Here is a 24,393-nt window from a genome sequence, read left to right as displayed (position 1 = left end):
CCAGCTCTGCTCTGGAGCACGTGGCAGAGACCTCATTCCTCCCCAACCACCCCCTTCCAGCACTGCCACCGGCACCACCGTGCTCACCTGAGGGTGGCTTATTACCTGTGGCTGCCCCGTTGCAGCTTGCATTTGCCAGCCTGCCCCATGCCTCTCCCCCTTCCCCCTCGCCTCCCCCCCCCCTCTTCCCACCAGCTCAGCAGCTGAGAGTCTCTTACTATGGCCAAGACTTCTGTTGGATTCCCAAGTCTTGTCTTGGGAAATATATTCTTAGATTGTAAAGAATGCTCCGGATAAGCAAATAACCTACTTGCATTGAACGTGAACATCTAAAAGCCTGTGGGAGGGCGGGCCTGGCGTTTTCGTGCCCTGAGTGGCACCTGGGACCCCAGGCTGCTGCAGCAGCTGGGCAGAGGAGAGGCCCGGCAGTCTCCGGTGTGGGTCCCGAGCTGGGGCTCAGTCCACGCAGACCTGGGCTTTCTGGGAGGCCGGGCTGCGTCCGCTGGCAGCGCTGCTGCCTGGGCCGTGGAGAAGCCCCTCCCCCTCCCCCCTGCGCCGTGGTGCTGGACCGTCACCAAGCGCTTCACGCACGGGCCTCTGGAGGGACTGGGGCCAAGGTTTTGGATTTAAAACATGGGTCTTGGTGATGAGGATTCTCATGATGAAGTCACATGGTGGCTCAGTTTCTGAAGCAGCTGCTGGTCCCCCAGCCGTGTCTGTCCTGACCTGGGTGATCAGAGCCGCCATAGCCTGGTCTCAGGTGCAGGGCGTGTGCGCAGCGTGCGCAGCTAGTATGCTCTGCTCATCTCCAGCTCCTATGCTCACCAGCAGTCCAGCTGTGGTTTTGGGAATGGGACATGCCGCTGGTGTATGTATTTCTGCCCGTCCATCTGCCCAGTGTAGCACAGCCTCCCTGCAGTGAGAAGGGAGAGGGCCCAGCCCCGAAGCAGCCCGTGCGGGCGGGCGCGTGTCTTGGGCGTCTGGCTGCCACCGCCCTTGTCCCGCTGTGTTCTGATGAGCGATGGTAACCTCCCTTCTGCGTTTGCATCCTCCAGGGGTACGGTCGCGGCGCTGCTGCTTCTCCACGGAGGTGGTGTCGGCCGCGCTCTCCGGCAGCGAGGAGAGCCACGGACTCGGCAGTCACACGCAGGACCAAGGCGGCCGGGAGTCCAGGCCCGTGACAGCGGCCTCCGTGGCATCCACATTTGAGAACGGCAGCCGAGCCCCGTCTAAGCGTCTGGACCAACACAGGCTCGCCCTCGACCTCAAGATGCCAGCCTTCCACTCCCCACCAGAAACGCCCGGTGCGGGCCGCGGGGCCGACGTCCCTCCCGGTGCCCGGGGAACTGGCCCGCAGCCCAATGCGGCAAGCCCGAAGGAGAAGCTGCCTGACCCGTACAGCAAGGAGCTGTCGGGGGGAGGAAGAAGGGCACCTGCCCCAGACGGGGCCCCCCTGGATTTAAGCACGAGGTCGGGCGGGGACGACCCCCGAGAGGTGGCGCTCTCCCCGCAGGCCACGCTGGTGGTCCACCCGTGTCCTTACTGCGCCCACAAGACCTACTACCCCGAGGTGCTGTGGATGCACAAGCGCATCTGGCACCGCGTCGGCGGCGGCGCCGTGCCGCCCTGGGCACAGCCCAACGGCTACCGGAGCATCCGCAGTGGCCTGGCGTTCCTGGCACGCAGCGGGCGCACGGGTCCCCCACCCGCCCTCGGCGGCAAGGAGTGCCAGCCCCTGCTGCTCGCCCGCTTCACCCGCACGCAGGCGCCCGGCGGGGCCCCGGGACCCAAGGGTGGCTCCCCGCCTCTCGGGGGGGCCACGAAAGCCACGAGCCTGCCTGAGAACCGGGAGGGCCGTCCTGGGGGCCCGTCTGGGCCCGACGGCTATCGACAGACCAGACCTGGCCACGGCCAGGAGACACCCAGCGCTGCCACCGCTGGCGGGCAGGGACCTCTGGGGAAGGCCAAACTGGAGGCTGGCACCAAGCCCGGCCCGCCTGCCGGCGCCGGGGGCCTCGGCAGGAGTGCCACCCCCACGCCCTCCGTCATCACCCGGGTAGCGGCCCAGTCCGCGGCCAACAGCAAGCCCACGGAGAAGTTTGGAGTGTCTCCGGCAGCGGCCAGCTCCGGTCCCCCACACAAGCACAGCGGCCCGGACTCTCTGAAAGCCAGATTCAGCCCGCAGCCTCAGGGTGCGCCTCCTGTGAAGAGCGAAGGGGGGCCGTCCCCGCTTCCCCGCGAGCCCCCGTCCCCGGAGCTGAGGACGCCGACCACCTGCGCCACGGCCACCAGAGGGGACCCCGTGGCGCAGGCCCAGCCTGGGACGCCCTCCGTCATACACTCCGCCAAGCAGGAGCCCGCAGCCGAGGGCCAGGAGAAACGCCTGGACATCCTCAGCATCTTTAAGACGTACATTCCAAAGGACTTCACCACGCTCTACCAGGGCTGGGGGGTCAGCAGCCCTGGGCCGGAGCACAGAGGTAAGACGGGTGGGGGGTGGGTCCTGCGCGCCGGCGAGCTCACGGGTGCCCTCCTGCCGGCCGGCAGCCCCAGGGTGGTCCTGGCCGGTCCTGGCCGGTCCTTTGTTCTGATAGAACTGTTACTTCTTGTCCTGCTGTGCCATGAATCGATCAGCTCTTCCCAGTCCCGGAGCTGGGCTCTGTGCTTCCTGGGCAGCGACTTCTGACCTTTCTGCTCCCTTCTTGTAGAAAACCTTTTAACAAAGCCTTGATAGATGCTCATTGTACTTGTCTTTTAAGCGTGTGTGTTTGAACTGAGTATTCAGTTTTATATGTAAGCAATGGAGAACTTACTACACATACCCAGGATTGGTAAGCAGAGACTTGCCCGAGTCCTTCGTTGCAGAAGCTGGGGGTTTGAGCTGTGCCAGAGTTCTCAGCCAAGTAACCCTTGCAGTGGCTTTGCCGTTGTCCCACGGGCATCGCTAGTGGCTAGCCATGCTGCTGAGCTTGAAGCAGGAGTGTTTTGGGTCCTTGAAGGTTTTCACAGGACAGTGGGGATGGGACCTAAGTCTAAAGACAGAATTTGCTTAGAATTCACACATACCTTAGATCTGAAGCCTGGCTGTGGTTCCGTGCGGCCGTTTGAAGTAAGTGTGTGAACTCAGGTGTGCAGACCCACCGGCGTCAGGTGTGTCGTATGAGTGCCCAGAGCTTTTTCTAAGTTTTGGACCATCTGGGATCCTGGTCGGACACTAATGAGGGCTTTCTGGTTTTGCTTCTGCCCATGATTTACATGTCTTGGATGCAACACTGGTTCTCAGACAGAACTCACAGGCCATTCTCATTTAACATGCAGAATGCTAGGAAGTTGGGGTCCTGTCAAAAACCCAAACAGCACTCAGGAGGCTGAGGCAGGAGGATCACCAGTTGGAGGCCAGCCTGGACTATATAATGAAACCGTGCCTTACAAAACCAAAAACCAAATGAAATCAATAGGTTCCCCCCTCCCCGCCTTGGGAGGGGGTTTCCCTGTTCCTGGCCCTCACCCTTAAAACAAATCCACAGGTTCTTGAAATAGGGGACCTCACAAAATGGCCTCTGAGTCCGGAGATTGTGGGAAGATGGCAGTACTGTTAGGGAACATGGTGTGGGGCTGGGGAACCAGTGAGCAGAGGGGCCCCGTCAAGGGGGGGTGCATGCCAAGGGGTGGGGTGCCGGGCCTGGTGGGTGTGTGGACTCAGCCATGGAGTCCCTCCTGTGTGGGGTCGTGGTGCCTGCTGGGTGACAGGTGCATTGCGTGATGGCGATGTGGGTGGATGAGGGAGCTGACCTGCAGCGGGAGAGCAGTGTGTGCTCTGTCCCGGGGCCTGCTGCTCTCAGCCCCTGTGGCCTCTGTGGGCCCAGGAGGCCCTGCAGGAGGCGCTGTGTCCTGGCTGCTAGGGCCGGCTGGTGATGGTACAGGCTGTGCTCTGTGCGCTAGGAGCAAGTGGAAGGTGAGCGTGCCCCCACGCAGCTCCACCCCAACTGGCATCCTTGGGTTGTGAGCTATCCTGCTTGCCTGGGTCCAGTAATCTGTGGGTTGAGCCGTCTGTGGGCCTCAGTGGGTGGGGTAATCTGCAGGTTGAGCCATCGGGGCACATTTTAATGTCTGGGTGATGGGCAGACTGTTACCTTGCTTCTCAGATTCCCTGGGCTGTGCACTTCAGCTCCCGGTCGTGGCGAGCACTTGGTGAGCCCAAGAGACCCGGTGGAGAGGCTGCTCACCACCCTGTGGGTCCAGGTAGTGGCTCTTGAATTGATTCCTTTTTCCTAAGAATGTAGATGTGAGCTGTGGGGCTTGAGAATTCTAGTGACAAATTTGGAAGATCAAGTAGCCTGAGATGTTTCCCTTTTCCTTACAAAGATTTTTTAAAAAATAAATGGTGTTAAGGGCTTTTAAAGATGTACTTCACAGGCAGGGAGTGGGTGGTCTCCCAGGGACTGCGCTCCTCCCGGATTGTTGTTTCTTCTTCTAAGGTACACGTCAGCACGCTGTTAGGTGTGAGTCAGCAAACCCGGGCGTTTTAGGCTCACTTTGAACAGAGTTTCTTGGGGGAAGTGTGCTTCACTTCTCAGTATTAGAACATACTTGCCTACGGGTCACTTTTAACATCCTAGAGAAACCAGTTGCAGACCCAGTGCCCCAATGGGTCTGAAAGTTGCCCAGCCCGGTGACGTTAGCTTTGGGGGCCTCTCACTTGGTCTATGCACAGCAAGCTAAAAGGCCGTGTGCGGCAGCCCCTGGCATGCTCTCCTCCTACCCTGCCCTTCTCTGCCTGGCCCAGCACCCTGCTCCTGGCAGAGCCATACCCTCTCCTTGGGACGGGTCTGTCCTCGCTCCTTGCGTGACAGTCTGAGAAGCCTGTGATTGCTTCAGCCAGAGCAGGCTCAGCTTCCTGGTGAACATTCTGGAGGTGAAGAGAATGTTGGGGCTTTTGCATGGGGGGCTCGGTGCCAGGGACTGCAGGTGTTGCATTATGTGCATGTCATCCACCGGAAGCTAAACCTGGAGGCCTTGCTTCTCGACTGCTTCCTGCTCAGCACTGCCCTGTGGATGTAGCTGACTTGTAAGTCGTGTGTCTGCATGCTTACGTGCTCAGCCCTGGCAGAATGAATGTTTTTGTACTATCATATGGGTATGCCAGTACTTTGTGCATCTTCCTCCGGTCACCTGGTGTGTTTGCTGTGTGTCTCCTAGTTGGTGCCCTCTGCTGATCTGAAGGTCCTAACCTCCTATGGAGGCTGACTGAATGTGCAGCTACTGCATTGTCATGTTGTCAGGGGTGGCCAGAGTGTGCAAAGAGACATCTGAAAGGCTGTCAGCAGATGAGGCCATGGTGGTGGGTGCTACACATGTGACTGTCAGGATGTGTGTCATGCACCATATATGTGATGCCTAGCACGTGTGATTCTGTGGTATGTTCCATGTACCGTACCTGATGCCCACCACGTGTGATTCTGTCATGCCGTGTGTCATGTACCATACATGAGCCTAGCAACGCATCATGTGCTGAGGAGTTTCCTTCTTGGATAATTTTCCTCTCTGTGGCTTAGGTGGCATTCTTTTGAGCAAGAAAGCCATCTAGAAACTACTCAGAAGAGGTGGGACGTGTAGGGCTCAGAGCTTCACCCTCAGGATGGAAGCCTGCCCGTTTTGTGATCTTTCTCGGGAGTGACAGTGCAGGAATAAAGCTGGGTCCTCTGTGTCTCTGGACTGTGGCGTGCCTGTGTTATGGAACGGGGCGATTCTGCAGAGCAGTACCTAAGGTCTTTCTTGCTGGAACTTGTCGGTGGGGTGTCAGGGAAGGACATTCCGGTCTCTTTGTTGGGATAATTGTTCAGCTTTCTTTCTCTTCTTAGATGGTGGCTTACGGGGTAATCAGTGAATTGCTGCAAGGCTCTGTGTGCCACTGTGAGGTTAGGCCTTTTCCCTTCACTTCTAAAACCAGTTTTCCATCCACCCCTAAGTTTGTTCGTCAGTGTGTTAGTCATTTTCTCACTAGGTTTTCAAGTGACGTTTTCAACCATCGTGGTCAACTCAGAAGTTTGTAGTGGCTTGCGTGTGATTGTATTTACCCTAAAGGTCATGTGTCAAGGTGTCTGCTCATGCTTGCAATCTTAGTTACTTAGGAGACTGAGATCTGAGGAGCATGATTCAAAGCCAAGCCAGTTAAACAACAAAAAAGTTGGAAGTGAATCTGTGGCTCAAGAAGTGGAACATCAGCCCTCAGTGAAAAACCTGCGTCAGCACCCAGGACCTGAGTTCAAGCCCCAGTACCAACACCAAAATCAGCAAGGAAGCAATGGTATGCTAAGATGCATGGGAAGGCAGTGCACCAGTGGAAGGAGGATTGAGTTGTGCTGTGATTTCCCCATCGTTGTCCTTCGGGTGGCTGCTAAAATCCATCACTTAGAAAAGGATTGGTCCTGGCATAGCATGTTGGAAACACGAGACAGACTCACACACCTTGTAGCTTTTCTGTGGTGCAGTTGGGCTGTGCATTGAGATGCTGTGTGGGACACACGGGAAAACGGAAGAGAAATAGAGTTGTCACAGGTGGTTTTCCTAGCAGCTCAACGGCACAGTGGGAGTGAACTCCCAAGACTCCACTAGACCAGAGGGAGAGGAGAGAACGCTGCTGCCCAGAGTGGTCAGCGACTGGACAGAGGCTGCAGTGGGCTCTGAGCGGTGCTGACCCCACGCAGGCCGCAGCACCCCTCACGGCGAGGCCCGCAGCTTCCTCAGGGCGGGTCCCTGTGCCGCTCCTTCGCCTGGGAGCTTCTTCCTGCTCTGTGGGGGGAAGCCACTGCAGCGCGCAGGTGCGCTCTGTAAGGTGAAGCGATCATGTGGTCTGTGGATCCGTTGTGAGAGCAAGAGAAACAGCTGGAGATTTGCTTTCCATCCCGATTGATAGCGTGGCCTCCTTGTCCTTTTCTTTTTCCGTTTGAATGTCCAGTGCTAGGTAAGTAGAGCTCAGCTCAATGACACATTGGTTAAGAATGGCAGAGCTCTTCTGGGTGAAGGCTGTTTGTCTTTTTCTCTTGTGGGGTGGGGTTATGTGACCCCTGTGCTGGCACTCAGACCCCTGGGGATCCTCTGGAGCTACCCAGTGGGAGCAGTGAGCCATGGTGGGGGACGGGAGGGGTGGCATACACCCTATTCCTCCTCCTTGTCTGGACTGAGAAGAGAGCCCAGGGCCCATGGCTAGGTGTAGAAGTGCCGGCCCTCCGTCCCTGTGTGTGTGCTCTAACACACACCGGTGCCTGGGCTGCTGCCAGTCCTGGCAGGGGTCCCGATGTCCTCCCAGAGGGAAGCAGGCCGGCGGGAAGGCCTGTGTGTCTGACTCCTGGGGTCAGAGTGGTTCTTGTCACTGTCTGCTGTCCCCTCGCCTTGTCTCTGTGCACTGGTGTCCCTGATTTGCTCAGTGTGCCTCCTGACAGAGACAGGTGTCCAGCTGTCCAGAGTGGCGTGCCCACCACACAGCCTGGGTGCCACCCTGTCCCCACCTTGTCCTGGAGCCTGGCCTGCGCTTGATCCGAGACGAAGGCTGACACTTGTCAGCCTGGAGGTGGCTTCACAGGCTGCCTGTCAGGCAGAGGAATGGAACGGGGCTGCTCTCCTCTCCCCTGCCTCCCACCTGCTCACCTCCACGCCAACACGGACACACGGTGCCGTGCCGCTCACGCTCCAGCGGCAGGCCTGCCTGAAGGACTCGGCCTTCGCGGAGCGCAGCAAGACTTCCCACCAGGGAAGTGGGCACACCCAGGTGCCATAGCCCCACGCCACGCGGCAGGCCCCTGTGCAACGTGGGAGGGCGCTCACCCACCCGTCCTTCAGTTGTCCGTACTCTCTTGCTAGCACCTAACGTGTATGTGTGCCACGGGGCTTAACGGGAGTCAAACCTGGGAGCAAATGTTCCATTTTAGTTAGACTCTTCATACACAATTATGATAATAAAGTATATGGCCACTACACAGATAGAACTCAGAGCCCCCCCCCCCCCCCCCCCGCCAAGATGGTCAGGGTGTCCCACGGACCCCAGTTCTCTGTAAAGAGCCAACTGGAGACCTGACTGGGCAGCTAACAGTGAGTCACGGCAGTCCAGAGCTTTAGACAGCCACCACCTGAGCAGAGTGCACACCCCCCAGAAGCCAGCCTGATACAAAATGACACGGCCAAATGGCAAGTCCCACAGGAGGGGGCCCCTGTGCACACACACCAGTGATTAACGCTGTCCGTGACTGACTTCCGCAGCCGTGGAGTCGGAAGTGAAAGGGGCAGGGCCCCAGGCCACCATTATCGCGGTCTCTCACTGTAAGTGTTACGGGAAATTGGTGTTTTCCAGCCACGGGCTAGGCTGGTGTCTGCTCCACCAGAGTGTGTCTGTAATGGACTTGGCGGCTTGTGTGTGCACTCAGGAGGCACGCCTGTCCTCTGCTAACGGACTCCTTGCTCCCATAGTGGTGTTGGGTTGTGATACTGCCCGAGGTATCACAGCTCCCCGGCCGCTGCGCGTCGGTGAACTCACTAGAGGTGGAACATTCTGTTTTGCTGTGACTACGACTCCCCCCTGCCCCCCCCCCCGCCCCCCCTCCCCCCCCGCCCCGGATACAAGTCACATTCAGGGCCTGCGGAGATGCTGGGTGATGGGTGATGACTGGTGGAGACTTGACGGTGGATGGAAACACTGGGTGTTCAGACTTTCTCCCCCAGGATGTTTTGGATCTGAGTCTGCTTGGGAATACTTTACGTTCTACCTCCTTTAAAAGCCGCCTGCGTCCTCCATGGGAATGTGTGGTTTGTAGTCTATGCTTGTGGCCCTGCTGTTGCACACCCCCCGTGTGTGTCTGTTGCACGCCCCCGTGTGTCTGTTGCACGCCCCCGTGTGTGCTGTTGCACGCCCCGTGTGTGTCTGTTGCACACCCCGTGTGTCTGTTGCACACCCCCCTTGTGTGTCTGTTGCACACCCCCGTGTGTCTGTTGCACGCCCCCGTGTGTCTGTTGCACGCCCCCGTGTGTCTGTTGCACGCCCTGTGTGTGCTGTTGCACACCCCGTGTGTCTGTTGCACGCCCCCGTGTGTCTGTTGCACACCCCTGTGTGTGCTGTTGCACGCCCCGTGTGTGTCTGTTGCACACCCCGTGTGTCTGTTGCACACCCCCCTTGTGTGTCTGTTGCACACCCCGTGTATCTGTTGCACACCCCCCTTATGTCTGTTGCACACCCCCGTGTGTCTGTTGCACGCCCCGTGTGTCTGTTGCACGCCCCGTGTGTGCTGTTGCATGCCCCCGTGTGTGCTGTTGCACGCTCCCGTGTGTCAATTGCACACTTCCGTGTCTGTTGCACACTCCCATGTGTGCTGTTGCACGCTCCCGTGTGTCAATTGCACACTTCCGTGTGTGCTGTTGCACGCCCTGTGTGTCTGTCGCACGCTCCCGTGTGTGCTGTTGCACGCTCCCGTGTGTCTGTTGCACGCCCCTGTGTCTGTTGCACACTCCCGTGTGTGCTGTTGCACGCCCCGTGTGTGCTGTTGCATGCCCGTTTGTTGCACTCTCCCGTGTATGCTGTTGCACACCCCCGTGTGTCTGTTGCACTCTCCCGTGTGTGCTGTTGCACGCCCTGTGTGTGCTATTGCACGCCCCGTGTGTGCTGTGCCTCCCTGCAAGTGTGGCCGTCACGCAGAGCCACCAGTGCACACCCGGTGGGGTGGGAGCTGCCGCACAGGGCTCCTCCCACGGCTCCTGGGGTCCGAGTTCTCCCTGGCCCTCCCTCCTCTGTCTCACTCCCACCTGGCTCTGCTGCTCTGGCTTTCTCCCACCGCTGTGGACTCCGTAGCTTTGGGTCTCCTCCTCCACCCAGTCCTGTCGGGGTGGTGGTATCAGGCGGGGCTGTCCAGCCTGGATGAGTCCAGTATCCAGCCAGTGGGGATGGGATACGGTTCACTTGAAGACACGGCGTGCCACGGCGGTGGCTGCCCCTCAGGCCACGGCTAAGTGATGGAACTGAAGTTACCTGGTCACAGTCCCTTTGTTTTTATGGTATTCAGATTCCTGCCTGCCCTAAGTCCAAGTAGAAGTTGGACTTGTGTAAAGCCTCTGTGTCATGGATCATGACAAAAAGCCTGGACACGAGTGCATCTTCTTAAAGCGCTCTGTTTCTCTTAGTCTAATCCGTAGTTTTGAAATGTAAAGCAGTTATTTTGTGATGCTGTGGCCGTTTGTGAAATGAGCTGGAAACGTGCTAAAGGTGTTCCACACGCCACGGGCCATGGCCCACTGAGGGGGCTGGCCTTGCCCTTGACATCAGTGGCCGCGCCGTGGCCACAGGGCACCATGCTGGCTGCGGGCGTGGTGCCGTGGGCGAGGAGGACGCTTTGCCAGCCCAGCCGGAGCGGGTCGTGCGTTCTGCTCACACAGGTGACTGACTCCCAAGCCCAGCAGAGGCCTGTGAGGACGGCTCTTGAGTTTCTCGGTCCACACCGCAGCCTGCGTTCCACATTTGCCTTTGGCCTGAGCCCGCTTCCACAATGTGAGGTGCAGTGGTTCAGACAGCCATTTAATTGACCACACCGCCTTTCTGAGCCCACGCGGTCCTTCCTGCGTCTTCCCGCTCCCCATCACTCGAGTGGTTACCTCCGCCAGCCCTGTGGCTTTGTGTGGCACAAATCCAGAGTTTAGTCATCTTATGTGCACAAGATCTTCACACAATACTTGGCACACTGGCTGCAGGCCTGGTGCTAAATCTGGGCTCGGTCAGCACCTCGTCCGGTACTGAGCTTTCTGTACCGGGTCTTGACCCCTCCTTTCCCCTTACCTCGGGCTGATTCATCATTCCTCAGTAGCCTGGGTCTTCAAGGAAAGTTAATTTGCCGTAAATGCTTTCGGGGTTTGTCTTGAAAATCCCATAGAGATTTGTTGACCAGAATAATTAAAAAGCACATCAGTAATGGAGGTGGAAATCTTTGGTTTCTTTTGTTTCTTACCCTTCTCTCAGCAATTGCAATTTTGTGCCATTGCTTTGAGGATATGTAATTTGAGAACTTTTCTGGTTTATGTGGAACATACCTTATTATTCTCACAGAGCAGCCCTGTTCATTTTTGTGCTTGGAGTACTTTCACGCTGACTAATTAATATTTAAATCCAGTTTTTTTTCCTATGGCCTTTAGGAGCCATGCATCATGAGCTTTCTTCGGATCACATGACACTGCTCATGCAGAAATTACTTGATGCAACACTTAAAAATTGAAAGACTTTTGACACACATGCATCATAGGTGCTAAATTACCTAACTGCAACAATACTTGGAGATGGGATCATTTATTCCCTCATCACGAGTTGTATGGGGCGCTGCCTGTGCTGGGCCTGGGGGGCCTGGGATGGTCCTGAATGGTCCTGTTGTCCTGTGTACCAGGCCCGGCTGGGACTGGGGTCCTGTGTACCGGGCCCGGCTGGGACTGGGGTCCTGTGTACCGGGCCCGGCTGGGACTGGGGTCCTGTGTACCGGGCCCGGGCAGAATTGGGGTGGTCTTGTCGTTCTGGGTGTGTGGGTGGTTTAGCCAGTGGCATGTGCTTCGTACCACGAGGGCTTGCACACGAGTGACTTCATACCACAAGGGCTTGCACACACATGACTTCATACCACGAGGGCTTGCACATGTGTGACTTCATACCACAAGAGCTTGCACACGCGTGACTTCATACCACAAAGGCTTGCACGCTCGCGACTTCATACCACGAGGGCTTGTACACTCGTGACTTCATACCACGAGGGCTTGCACATACATGACTTCATACCACGAGGGCTTGCACACTTGCGACTTCATACCACGAGGGCTTGCACACGCATGGTTTCATACCACAAGGGCTTGCACACGCTTGACTTCATACCACGAGGGCTTGCACACTTGTGACTTCATACCACGAGGGCTTGCACACTCATGACTTAATACCACGAGGGCTTGCACACGTGTGACTTCATACCACAAGAGCTTGCACACGCGTGACTTCATACCACGAGGGCTTGCACACTTGTGACTTCATACCACGAGGGCTTGCACACTCATGACTTAATACCACAAGGGCTTGCACACGTGTGACTTCATACCACGAGGGCTTGTACATGCGTGACTTCATACCACGAGGGCTTGCACACTTGTGACTTCATACCACGAGGGCTTGCACACTCATGACTTAATACCACGAGGGCTTGCACACATGTGACTTCATACCACGAGGGCTTGTACACGCGTGACTTCATACCACGAGGGCTTGCACACTTGTGACTTCATACCACGAGGGCTTGCACACTCATGACTTAATACCACGAGGGCTTGCACACGTGTGACTTCATACCACGAGGGCTTGCACACGCGCGACTTCATACCACGAGGGCTTGCACACGTGCGACTTCATACCACGAGGGCTTGCACACTCGTGACCTCATGCTGACTGGGGCCAGGGAGCGAGGTCAGGATGGGGAAGGAACTGTAGTGATAGGTGGTGGCTGGCGAGGCTGGACGAGGGGACAGTGTGGGACAGAGGTCTATTGGGGTCACACACAGGGGCTCTTGCACCAGGATCTAGAAAGTTCCCTCCTTTGAGGGCAGGGCTGTAGGGGCAGGGTTACCGGCAGTCCAGTGTGGGGGCTCCAGGTGGTGGCCGAGCTGCCCTCTGAGGGCACTTAGGGTGATCCATGGGAGAGACAGGGCACCCCCTGCTCAGAGGCTGGAGGAGAAGGGGGCGGATGGAGTGGAGGATGCGACTGGACGTGAGGGCTGGGAAAGGGTGGGCTGACTCGGGGCTCTGGCTGGGGGCGGTCCGTTAGTCTGGAGGGAGGGGTGTGGCGATGTGAGCTCGGCTCTGAGCAGCCAGCTCTGGCGGCAGAGACGGGTCTGGGGTGGATGCGGGAGGTCCTGGATGAGTCCTCCCAGGACTGGCGGAGAGGCAGGTCTGGGTGGATGTGGTCTGGTTGGATGTGGGTCTAGGGTGGATGTGGGTCTGGGTGGATGCGCTAGGTCCTGGGTGAGTCCTCCCAGGACTGGCGGCAAAGGCGGGTCTGGGTGGATGTAGTCTGGGTGGATGTGGTCTGGGTGGATGTGGGTCTGGGTAGATGTGGGTCTGGGTGGATGTGGTCTGGGGTGGATGTGGGTCTGGGGTGGATGTGGTCTGGGTGGATGTGGGTCTGGGGTGGATGTGGGTCTGGGGTGGATGTGGTCTGGGTGGATGTGGTCTGGGGTGGATGTGGTCTGGGTGGATGTGGTCTGGGTGGATGTGGTCTGGGTGGATGTGGTCTGGGTGGATGTGGGTCTGGGGTGGATGTGGTCTGGGTGGATGTGGTCTGGGTGGATGTGGTCTGGTGTGGATGTGGTCTGGGTGGATGTGGGTCTGGGTGGATGTGGGTCTGGGTGGATGTGGGTCTGGGGTGGATGTGGTCTGGGGTGGATGTGGGTCTGGGGTGGATGTGGTCTGGGGTGGATGTGGTCTGGGTGGATGTGGTCTGGGTGGATGTGGTCTGGGGTGGATGTGGTCTGGGTGGATATGGGTCTGGGTGGATGTGGTCTAGGTGGATGTGGGTCTGGGGTGGATGTGGTCTGGGTGGATGTGGGTCTGGGTGGATGTGGGTCTGGGGTGGATGTGGTCTGGGTGGATGTGGTCTGGGTGGATGTGGGTCTGGGTGGATGTGGTCTGGGTAGATGTGGGTCTGGGTGGATGTGGGTCTGGGGTGGATGTGGGTCTGGGGTGGATGTGGGTCTGGGTGGATGTGGGTCTGGGGTGGATGTGGGTCTGGGGTGGATGTGGTCTGGGTGAATGTGGGTCTGGGGTGCATGTGGTCTGGGGTGGATATGCGAGGTTCTGGGTGAGTCCTCCCAGGACTGGTGGCGGAGGTGGGTCTGGGTGGATGTAGTCTGGGGTGGATGTGGTCTGGGGTGGATGTGGGTCAGGGGTGGATGTGGTCTGGGGTGGATGTGGGTCTGGGGTGGATGTGGGTCTGGGGTGGATGTGGTCTGGTTGGATGTGGTCTGGGTGGATGTGGTCTGGTGTGGATGCGCGAGGTCCTGGGTGAGTCCTCCCAGGTCATGCTGCTCCCCGTGTGCAGGCCGTGCTCTGAGGAATGCGAGGGGCATGAGTGAAGAGACGGGGTTCTGGGGCGGAGGCGTTCACCCCCCACTCCCACAGGTGAGCGAGGGTGGTCTTCTTGGGATGGTGGTGAGGCCCGCTGTGAGAGGAGTCGGGCGCCGGCCACGTGGACACCGGCTGCGCTGACACGCAGGCTTCTGCTCATCACAAGACGTCCCGGCAGGCACGGTGGGTCCTGTTGTTTAGTTTGGGAGGGTGAGAGAGAGATGACTGACCTGTGCTTTACCCACAGTTTGTCCGAGATGCCGTTCTCGGTTGACAGTGCCCAGGCCCTGGCTCAGCCACATTCAGGGTTGCATTTTCCTCCGAAGGCGTGTCTGAGGCGTCTTGAGGGCTCTCCACGCTCCAGATCCCCTCCGTCGGGTCATGGGGCGTGCTGTAGAGGGAGCTGTAGTGCAGTGATTTAACTCACCCAGCTCGGAATCGGGGTGCCTGTCCGTACCCCAGGACCTCTGAGGATGGAGGAAATGGCGTTGCTAGGTCTTTTCTGCATGTGCCTGTGCAAACCTCCACACGATCCCAAGGATTTCAGAAACCCAGGCCACCGAGCTGTCCTGTGTTCCGGACCTATCTCCTGATGCATCAGGCTGGCCATCTCTCTGCAGGTGGTGTTGGGGACCGTGCTGTTGGAGGGAGAGCGTGGTCGCGGTGTGTCTGCACATCTCATGTGTTTACACAGTCTGGAAGGAAAGAGCTGGAAGCCCTCTGAGTGTGCAGAGGCCGTGGTGGTGCAGGCTCCACACGGGGCTAGCGCATAGTCCCGGGCTGCGGGGCTCTCCCCCACTCCCTCTCACCCCCGCACGCTGGGGCTGGGTTGAAGGCAGCCCTGACCACAGGACTCTGCCCCAGGTCCTCAGACGCATGCCGTGAGAACCTGCGTGCTCACATGGGTACAGGAGTGAAGACATGTTTTGGTTCCCGAAATCGTTAGTTTTTATCATGTTTTGAAAGCAGTATGTGCAGCACAGGGGATTTCTGGCCTGTGGTGTAGAGGCAGATGCTGGGAGTGGTGTGCAGTGCTGCAGAGAGAAAATGTGCGCATTATTTTACTACTAAAGTAAGTTCTGAAACCCCCAGAATTCCTTCCTCCCCCCCCGCACTTCCAGGCTTAGGGCTTCAAGACTCCAGACTGACTCCTGGAATAAAAATGCTGCTATTCTGATTTGTTTGGATTCTTTGCCCCAATTTAAAGACTATGATTAATAGTTATTCCCTATTATTCTCAATGTTATTTTAAAGTAGTTAAGCTGGAGAAATAATTCCATTAATCAAAATAACAGGAAATGAAAAAACAAAATGGCAACCTACTTTGTCTCAATTTTAGCAATGGATGCTGTTATAAGATTGAGAACTGTGTAGGTATGTTTAAATATAGGTGTAATCTATATATATACATGAAATATGATATCATCAATTTTATATGTATAGGTTTAATCTGTTTTATATGTAGGTACATTAAATATAGGTATAATCTTTCCATGTAGGTACATTAAATATAGGTATAATCTTTTATATGTAGGTACATTTAAGTATTGGTATAATCTATTTTATACGTAGGTACATTAAATATCCGTATAATCTATTTTTATATGGGTACATTAAATATAGGTATAATCTTTTATATGTAGGCACACTTAAATATAGGAATAATTTATCTTATAGGGACATTCACTACAGGTAAAATCTATTTTATATGTAGGTACATTAATGACAGATATAATCTATTTTATATGTAGGTACATTAAATATAGGTATAATCTAATCTTGTAGGCTCCAAGCTTTACAGATCAGATGCTCTCAGTTGTTGAAGCTTTTTTATTCATAAAACCAAACAAGTGTCTTAGGCTGTGTCCATTTTCTCTTAAGTATAATGTGCTAGATGTGTGGTAAATGTAACTGGTGCTTGCCCCAAACCAGCACCATGGTCCTCTGAGCCACTGCCCTGCAGGCTGCGAGGCTCTGGGGCTCTGGTCCCCACAGGCCCGACAGAGTGTTCTTCCTGAGATGGAGTTTCTTGATGACCAGGGATTCCTCCTACCTGAGGCATTGTCTCTGTTTGGTGTGCATGCCATTGCCATACAGCTGAGACTGTGTAAGCTTCTCCCTGCCTTTGAGGAAGGGCACAAATAGAACTAAAGCTGCTCCAGTCAGTTATCCATCCATGTCAAGCCATAGGGCTAGAGATCAGGGCCTGGGCGCTGTCCCTGGGCTTTTTTGCTCAAAGCTTAGCATTCTACCACTTTGAGCCACAGCTCCACTTCTAGTTATCTGGTGGTTGATTGGAGATAAGAATCACAGATTTTCCTCCCTGGGCTGGCTTAGAACTGTAATCCTCAGATCTCAGCCCCCTGAGTAGCTGGGGTGGCAGGTGTGAGCCACCGGTGCCCGCTACTTCACTTTGAGTATCACTGAGGTGCTCATGTGTCCAGCTCTGGAGAGGAAATTGCAGATTTTCTAAAAGCTTATACTGCTCATTTCTGACCTCTGTTTTCCTTGTAGGAATAAAACACAACTCAGAATAGTACAAGTAAGCAGTCCCTGTGGTTTGAGTTTTTCTGGGGCTCTTTCCTTCCTTGTTTCATTCATTTCTTAAAACTCTGTAGGGCTACAGTGTCTATTGGATAATACAATAAGGATCTTAGTGATGACTGAATTGTAAAAGCAAGGATCTGTCTATCTGGATTTATGGACGTAACTGAGTAATCTCATGAACCAAAATTAGATTGTCTTGACTCTTCACTCCGGAAATAAATGTTTGTAAAACTTTCTGAGTCCTGGAGTTTAAAAAATACCATCCGTTTTAAGAAAGAAGCCCTCTTCTGTGCCTCTGCCACGGCCGCATGCTTGGGCCAGTCCGCCCTGTGCAAGCCTCTGTGTTCTGGTCAAAAGATGAGGCTGCCAGTGGATGCATCCTCTGTGTGTGTGTGTGTGTGTGTGTGTGTGAGCTGCTGTCCACACAGAATCTAGATGCACACAACACCTGTGTTCATGCACACGACACAATGCCCCCAGCACCATATTCACACAGGTGACACCCCTGTCACGTACAGGACACCTGTGGCCATGTGTGACATGTTCGCACACGCAGCACCATGTCCACACATGACACCATGTTTATGTATGGCACATGTGCTCACACACACACCACTCTAGGTGGGGATGCAGCGCACGTGTTCATATCCACAGCCCTGTGTTTACGTATGGTACCATGTTTGTGCCTGTCTCTGAGGTGACAGTTACTGGGCACGTGTGCTTCCCTGACACACGCAAAGGAAATCCAAAGCCTGTTTCTTCTCTCAGTGATTGTGGAGACATTTTCCCTGGAAGCTGTGGAGACCGAGTCCCAGGAGCCGTGCTCGTGCTGCTGCCTCTGCAGCACCTGGAGACTGTCCCCACCTGTGTCCCTGTGCAGGGCTCACGTGTGTCCCTGTCCTCACGTGTCCCTGTCCTCACATGTGTCCCTGTGCAGGGCTCACGCGTGTCCCCGTGCAGAGCCCACGGCAGGAGGCGCAGGCCTGCAGGGCTCACGCGTGTCCCCGTGCAGAGCCCACGGCAGGAGGCGCAGGCCTGCAGGGCTCACGCGTGTCCCCGTGCAGAGCCCACGGCAGGAGGCGCAGGCCTGCAGGGCTCACGCATGTCCCCGTGCAGAGCCCACGGCAGGAGGCGCAGGCCTGCAGAGCGCATTTTCCCACATTGTCTCACGTGGTGCCAGCCGTGTCTCAAGTGCACTGCTGACCCACCCGGCCTCCACCAGCCTCAGCGTTGGCCTCCTCTCTTCCTGCCTCTGCAGGATGCATGTGGGAAGGTGGCGTGGGTACAGGGCCAGCCCTAAACTGTGGTCTGAAATGAGCAACTGAAGTGCTTGGTACATATGCCCTCCCCATTCCCACGGTTCCCAAAGGCAGAGCCGGAGGCCAGGATATTCTGAGAGCTGAAGCTTGCGGATCAGGACTGAAGCTCAAGGTTAACGCTGTTAACTAAGATTAATCTTACCATGTTGGTTTTGGACTCAGATGGTAAACGCCATTGTTCAAACAGTGAGTTGCCTGTCATCGGAGAGCTCAGTGCTGGCTCCTACGCATGCCCAGTTTTATCGTTTTATTCTTTGATTGTTTCCCGCCGTGGCAGTTATTGATGGCCCTCCGGAGTTTTGGCAGACCTGTGTGAGGCCAGCGCTGCGCTTGGATGTTTGTGGGGCCCCGGTTCAGCCTCGTGTAGAACTGCCGGTCCCCCCTGTGCGTCTGCCCTGTGTTGGAGCGCGATGCTGTGTCCATCCTGCCCTTCCCTGTCCTGCCGACACAGCTTGAAGAGCTATCGAGGCCCGCCGACCCTTTGGGGGCAGCTGTGGGGGATGGAACTCACCCCATGCCGCTGGGGGCGGGGCTCCCGGGGCAGGGCGGCTGTGGGGGATGGAACTCACCCCACGCCGCTGGGGGCGGGGCCCCTGGGCGCCAAGCACACCATGCACACCGTGCACACCATGCACACCGTGCACGGGAAGCGCATGGCAGTACTGAGCTTCTCTGTCTCCTCTCTCTCGCAGGGGACAGGCCGTGCCAGCCCAGGGACTGTGCTGACAGAGCTCACACCTAGAGGTGTGCCACCCGCACGCCGGCGCCCGCGGGGGATCCCCACGGCCTTGCTGCCCTGAGCACCATGCCTCCAGGAGGAAGAGCCGCGTCTCCAGCCCGGACCCCCCTGCCCAGAGCCGCCAGCCCCTCCTCGCCAGCTGTGAGCCACAGCAACGAAGCAATGCCCGGAACCCCTTGACTCCCCCCACGCGTGTGCATGCTCACCCACTGTGGCTGTGCCCCTCCCCCCAACACGAGTGGTGCTGGCCGCCGGGCGGGAGCTCGAGGCGTCCGTATTCGTCACGACGAGTTGGAGACACTGGAATAGAGCGACTCGTGGGCCTTGCACGGAGGGGAGAAGCCGACGCCGTCGGCGGAGCCGGGGCTCTGAGGACCGAGGCGATGTCGGCAGGACGTGGGACCGAGGTGGCTGGAGCGTTAGTACTACTGCCGTGCTCTCCGTGTCATAGTGCGTGTGGAGAATAGCAAACAGGAAAGGAAGGCGGCGGTGTTGGGGTGCTGTGGAGACCAGGCTGGCGGGGTCCCGGCGAGCTGGACTGGTTCGGAGGTGGGACTGCACGAGCCTCGGCCGCGGGCCCTCCTGTGCGCCCGCTCTGCCCACGCCGCCATCCCTGCTGACGGCCGCACGGGAGGCGTGGGCGTGGGCACGCGTGGGATCTGCTTCGGGAAGGAGCTGTTGGACACTAGAAGAGCAGGCTTCTTTCTTTATTCTCAGGACCTTTGTGTAACAGGGCTACATTCTGTAAACTGCTCACAAAGAAAGACTGCAGGTCTCTACCAATTAGCCACTGAATCCTCTCGATTTGGGCCTGATGTAGAAATGCAGAGGAGCCCCGAGCAGGGCTGGGGTGCCCAGATCACGCGGGGCCTCGGGGCTCTGGTACCCTCTGTTCCCTCCCCGCCTCCCCTGCACCACCCCAGCAAATACGTGTCTTTTCCTCCTTGAGCCTGGTGCTGTCCACAGACAGCGCAGGCCGAGGTGGGGACGGCTTTATATACCTCTTCCATAGTAATGCAGATGCAAGGGTTTGGTTTTGTTTTGTTCTGTTTTTTAAAGTGGGGGGTGAAAGCCCGTAAGACCTTACTACACCATGCAGTGTATGCAGATTGAATCGTATTCCACAGATCTAGATATTTTCTTTTCCTGTGACCGTGATACTACGTGTGATGGGAATATTCTGAGAGTTTCAGATTTTTGCACATATGATTTTATGCATTATCAGAAGTTACTGCTGCCTTGAAAGAAAATGTTCTGTGAAATTTTTTGCAAAAGCTTTACTAGGGTTTTTTTTTTTAATTGTGAAATTTTGTAAAGGCAGGAAATGGATTAAGATGAGCATGCTAAATATATTTTTCAAAAAAAGCAATAATTTTACATGTACAGAAATTATCCTAACCTTTAATACTGGTGAGAGGGACAGTTTACCTAATACAGTAATGGATTACTGCAGTTTTGTAGAAAATGGCTTCTGATACAAAGACTTGTTTAAACACACACACACACACACACACACACACACACACCCTGAAGTGTGGTTTTCCTGTTCTAATGATACGTTGGATTATTATTATTATAATATTATTATTATTATTGTTATTATTGTTATTGTTAGTTGATGTTTGGTTCTGGATTCTACTTGTTACTGAGTTTAAATTACTTGACAGTTCAGGTGGCTTTGTGACACTTGCAAACAATGCAATGTAACTGGCTAGCTTATATCCTATTATACATGTATTATTTTTTTTACTTCTTTCCTCTGGCTATTCTTACACCGGGTATGTACGAGGCTGGCCCACCGTGTTGGCGTGCTCAGGGGCCCGTGCCACCGTGGGGGCCCTCTGTGAAGTTACTTTGAGCGAGAAAGAGACACAGTCCTCGGCCACTGAGCAGTGAAGTGAGTGTGTTTGTGTTGATTTGTGCTTGACCATTTCGCTAGCTGCCCCAAGTGCTCATTCCTGCATCGTCTGGCTTTTGTTTTCTTGGCTGAACGTAAATGGTGACCGTTAGGAATGTACAGAGGCTCTGGACGCGGCCCTGTCTGTCTTCTCTGTGTCTTAGTTTATTAAAAGAAATTCTGTACCCAAAGTGACACCAAGGTGTCGTCTACATTTTTACTGTGTCCAAACGGCACTTGGCATTTAGAGCTGAAAGTGTCCTTGCTCCCCACGAATCTCTCTTTTCAGTCCGTCTGGAGAGAGGGGTGTGCTGGGGTCCCCGCGGCCGGCGGCTGGCTTGGAGCCTGGTGCGCGGGAGCGCAGCCGGAGGACAGCAGCTCGCCGGGACGGGCCATGCGGAGCGCAGAGATGCGCCTTGCCCGTAGTTAACAGGGCCGCGAGGGGCACCCCGCCTGGCCGGCACGTGCAGCCTGGATGCGCGGCTCCTTTCTTCCACCGACCCTCAGTATTGGACTGGCTTGTTTATTCACTTAGGTCAGTTCCCCCATTGTATTTAAGTTGATTTGTGTTTTCTTATTTATTTAGCCTGTGTGTGTAGATGTGCTCCCCCGCCCAATGGTCATTTCCGTGGATTCTTGACTGTTCCTGACATTCTACTACCTCTGCCAGTCTGTCGTCTCCTCCTGACCCTACCAGGAGTTCCCCAGTGTTGCGTGTAATGTCACGCAGACAGTGAAGGGCAGGGTTGGATACGCAGCAGCAGCCCTTGTGTCCCACCCCCTCCGCCCTGCCTGCTTGCTGCTTGCTGCCTCCCGTGCCTGGCCCCCTCCCTCGGCCCCCCTCCCCCCGCTTCTCCTCCTCACGCTTCATTTCAAATAACACATAGATAGCTTCTACGGATCTTTCAGGTTAATCACTCGTAGTCCTTAATTTGGAGAACGAACGTCTCGACCGTCTTTCCCGAGTGGCAGGCGCTGTCTGTCTGGTCTGAAGCCGGGGCCTGGCCAGTGTCAGGCTGACCGCAGCTGGGTCAAAGTTCACCCTGTCAACACCAGGCAGATTGTTTTTCAAGCCAAGTGGACTCTCTCTTCTTTTTTCTTTCTGTTGTTCTGAGAAGGATTGAAGGCTTTAAGAGGTTTCCCCAATATTATTTATTTTGTAAGTCAAGAAGGACACTGGTCTCTGAAAACAAGGTGCTCCAGGGAATTGCAGTGGGAGGCCACCGTGGGCATGTCGCACGGTGAAGGAATATTGGCTCCGTCTGTCGCAGCCGTGGAGATCCATCCCGAGGTGCACCTGTCTGGGAGCGGGACCGACTGCTAAGCCACAGGCCCGCGGGGTGACAGCCTCACACGCCTGGGACATGGATGGGGCTCCTTCCCAGCGTCCTCGGGAGAGCCACGTAGCTCCAGGGCGAGCAGGTGCTGTGTGGGGAGTGCGGCAGGCAGCACTGCGGGCACCCCCGGACCCTCGGCAGAGACGTGAGCAGCTCCCCTCCCCGAGAACACGAGGCTCCAACCCTGCCCATGTGCACTGTGTCTGAGGGGAGGCGCTCCGCGTCCGTTCAGGGCTGTGAGGTCGGTAACTTCTGATTCCAGAGTGTTTTATTTACTGAGCAGCCACAAAACCGTGAAACCCCAGAAATGATGGGCCCGGGGCCCCGCAGGGGTGCTGCAGGCGGGGTGCGGCCCGCGTGGGGCTCCCTGCCCGCCTGGGGCACGCTGGACCGTGGCCACCTAGGGAAACGTCTTCGTTAGCTTCGCCAAGTGGTACTCTGAGGCAGTAAAATGCAAACAACCATAGAATTTGTATTTCTTTTTAAAAAAAATACGATTTATAACATTATATTTTGTACTCTTTATATTAGAATTTGTAACTAGATTGATGTATTTAACTATTTCTGAAAAAAAATAATTCAATGTTTCAGTTGTGATAAAAAAAAGTATTTAGATAAAGCATAATCATTCTATTGGAATTTGAAATAAATAAAAACAAATCTTGGAGTTGTTGAGAGTTGTAAGACATTTTTCCCCCATCCCAGAAGGGGGCTTGGGCCACGTGACACCCTGTCTAAATCCAGCTGTTTGCTTTGTTGGCTGGACACAAATGAAAACGTTAATACTCCGTGTGTAAGCACAGTCTTTCCGTGTGCGTTCACCAGATTGTTTATTGAAAAACACGTCACATGGTCACATCCATGTCGACTCCAGGATGTACATTTCCCCCTCCCAGGACACAGTGTGCTAGCACACTGGAGGACACACCGAAGAGACACCTGGGCAGGCCCCGCTGAGGTGTGGGCCGGCCCTCGCTCTGTAGGGTGAAGTGGAAGGGTGTGTCTGACTCTGAAGGGTACTCAGCCTGCTCCGGGGAGCAGGCTGACGGCGGCTGGATGGCCAAGCCTGGGCCTGGGCTTCCCAGGGTGCTCCGGGCGAAGTGCCGTGGTGAGGAGGGGGGTTTTCCGAGAGGCCTCTCGACTGTGCTGACTGCTGGACAGGGCCTCCCTCCCAAATTATTAATAGCTGGATCTTAGGAGAAGGGCTGGACACAAGGACAAATCCTTGCAAGGTGACTGACAGCTCGTGGGTGTGACAACCAGCCATGCCCACCTCCCGCATGGTCACCTCACCGAGTCCCGACAGGTGACAGGTGCTGGGCACGGGTGCTCGTGTGTTCACATTGCGGGTAGACACCATGCAGCCCGGGTGTTCACCGCACAGAGACTGCTCCCTGAGGGGCCTTCCTGCTAGACGGCAGCTCTGCTGCACATGCGACGCCGGGCCGGGCCGGGCCGGGCCGCTGTGTGAGTGGCCAGCAGCCCCGGGGGCCAGTGGGAATTCGGTGGAAGACTGGTGTCTGCAGTTTGGATGCAGGACCTTGCACACAGGCATGCACACTCCTCACACACACCCATCAGCATGCACACAGGTGTACATATACACGTGTGTGCACACATGTTCATCCCTGTACAACTGCACAACACATTGAATTGGAAACAGCTGTGATGGTCCACATTTTCCCCTTTGGAAACAGCAATAAAACCAGTGGCACATGCTTTCCTCTCTGTGTGCTTCATGTTACATTGTAGAAAGGTGACAGTAGTCAAAAGTCTAGCTAAGTGACCAGCAATGTGCCCTGGGTATGCCTGTGGCACGTGGGAATGTCTGCCCCCACCCTCGCCCAGGGGGGGTCATCAGTGGCTTCGAGGCAGGGCGCCGCCCAGGCAGCGGAACCCGCAATGGCAGGAGACACAGAGGGACAGAGACTCGTGAGCAGGCTTGGCTCTGGGCTGATAGAGCGACGTGCCTCCACTGCACCGTGCCGAGCAGCAAACACAGACTGTTGTGGACACTGAGAAGTCCTGGGTGCAGACTCGGGGAGCCTCAGCACCCTGGCAGGGCGGGGGACCAGGCCCGTGGCCTGGCTGAGGGCACGCTCACCCTGAGGGCCTGCACTCATGACTGGTCACCTCCCCGCATCCCGTCCCTGTCACCACGGCGTGGGTTGAGCTTCCTTCAGTTCTCAAGCCAGAGGCATGTGGGCAGAGGCCCCGGTGAACCCGCTGTGGTCCCGCAGGCGAGGAAGATGGGGGGGGGCCGCTGCCGCCTGCGCCCTCAGGCCGGCGGGCACAGCATGCCAGAGCAGACGCTCACCAGCTAGTTGGCCACCAACGGTGGCAACTTGTAAGGGGCAAGGGCCCCGTCCCGCTGCCTTCGGGGCGGGTTGCTAGGGTCACAGCAGGACATTTAAGAAGGACATACAGACATC

General features: G+C 56.1%; 1 protein-coding gene across 1 annotated transcript; it reads left to right on the top strand.

The window, feature by feature from the left end:
- The first annotated feature begins 1,021 nt into the window (after positions 1–1,021).
- Znf516 (zinc finger protein 516) lies at positions 1,022–22,628 on the top strand. The gene is made up of 2 exons (XM_042693516.1): positions 1,022–2,480; positions 18,681–22,628. The coding sequence occupies exons 1-2, from the start codon at positions 1,022–1,024 to the stop codon at positions 18,728–18,730; spliced, it is 1,509 nt and encodes a 502-aa protein (XP_042549450.1). The 3' UTR covers positions 18,731–22,628.
- The last annotated feature ends 1,765 nt before the right edge of the window (positions 22,629–24,393 follow it).

Source organism: Dipodomys spectabilis, unplaced genomic scaffold (assembly GCF_019054845.1).
Source record: "Dipodomys spectabilis isolate Male_0828 unplaced genomic scaffold, ASM1905484v1 ptg000169l, whole genome shotgun sequence".
Taxonomy (NCBI): Eukaryota; Metazoa; Chordata; class Mammalia; order Rodentia; family Heteromyidae; genus Dipodomys; species Dipodomys spectabilis.
This window is presented reverse-complemented; position numbering and strand designations above follow the sequence as displayed.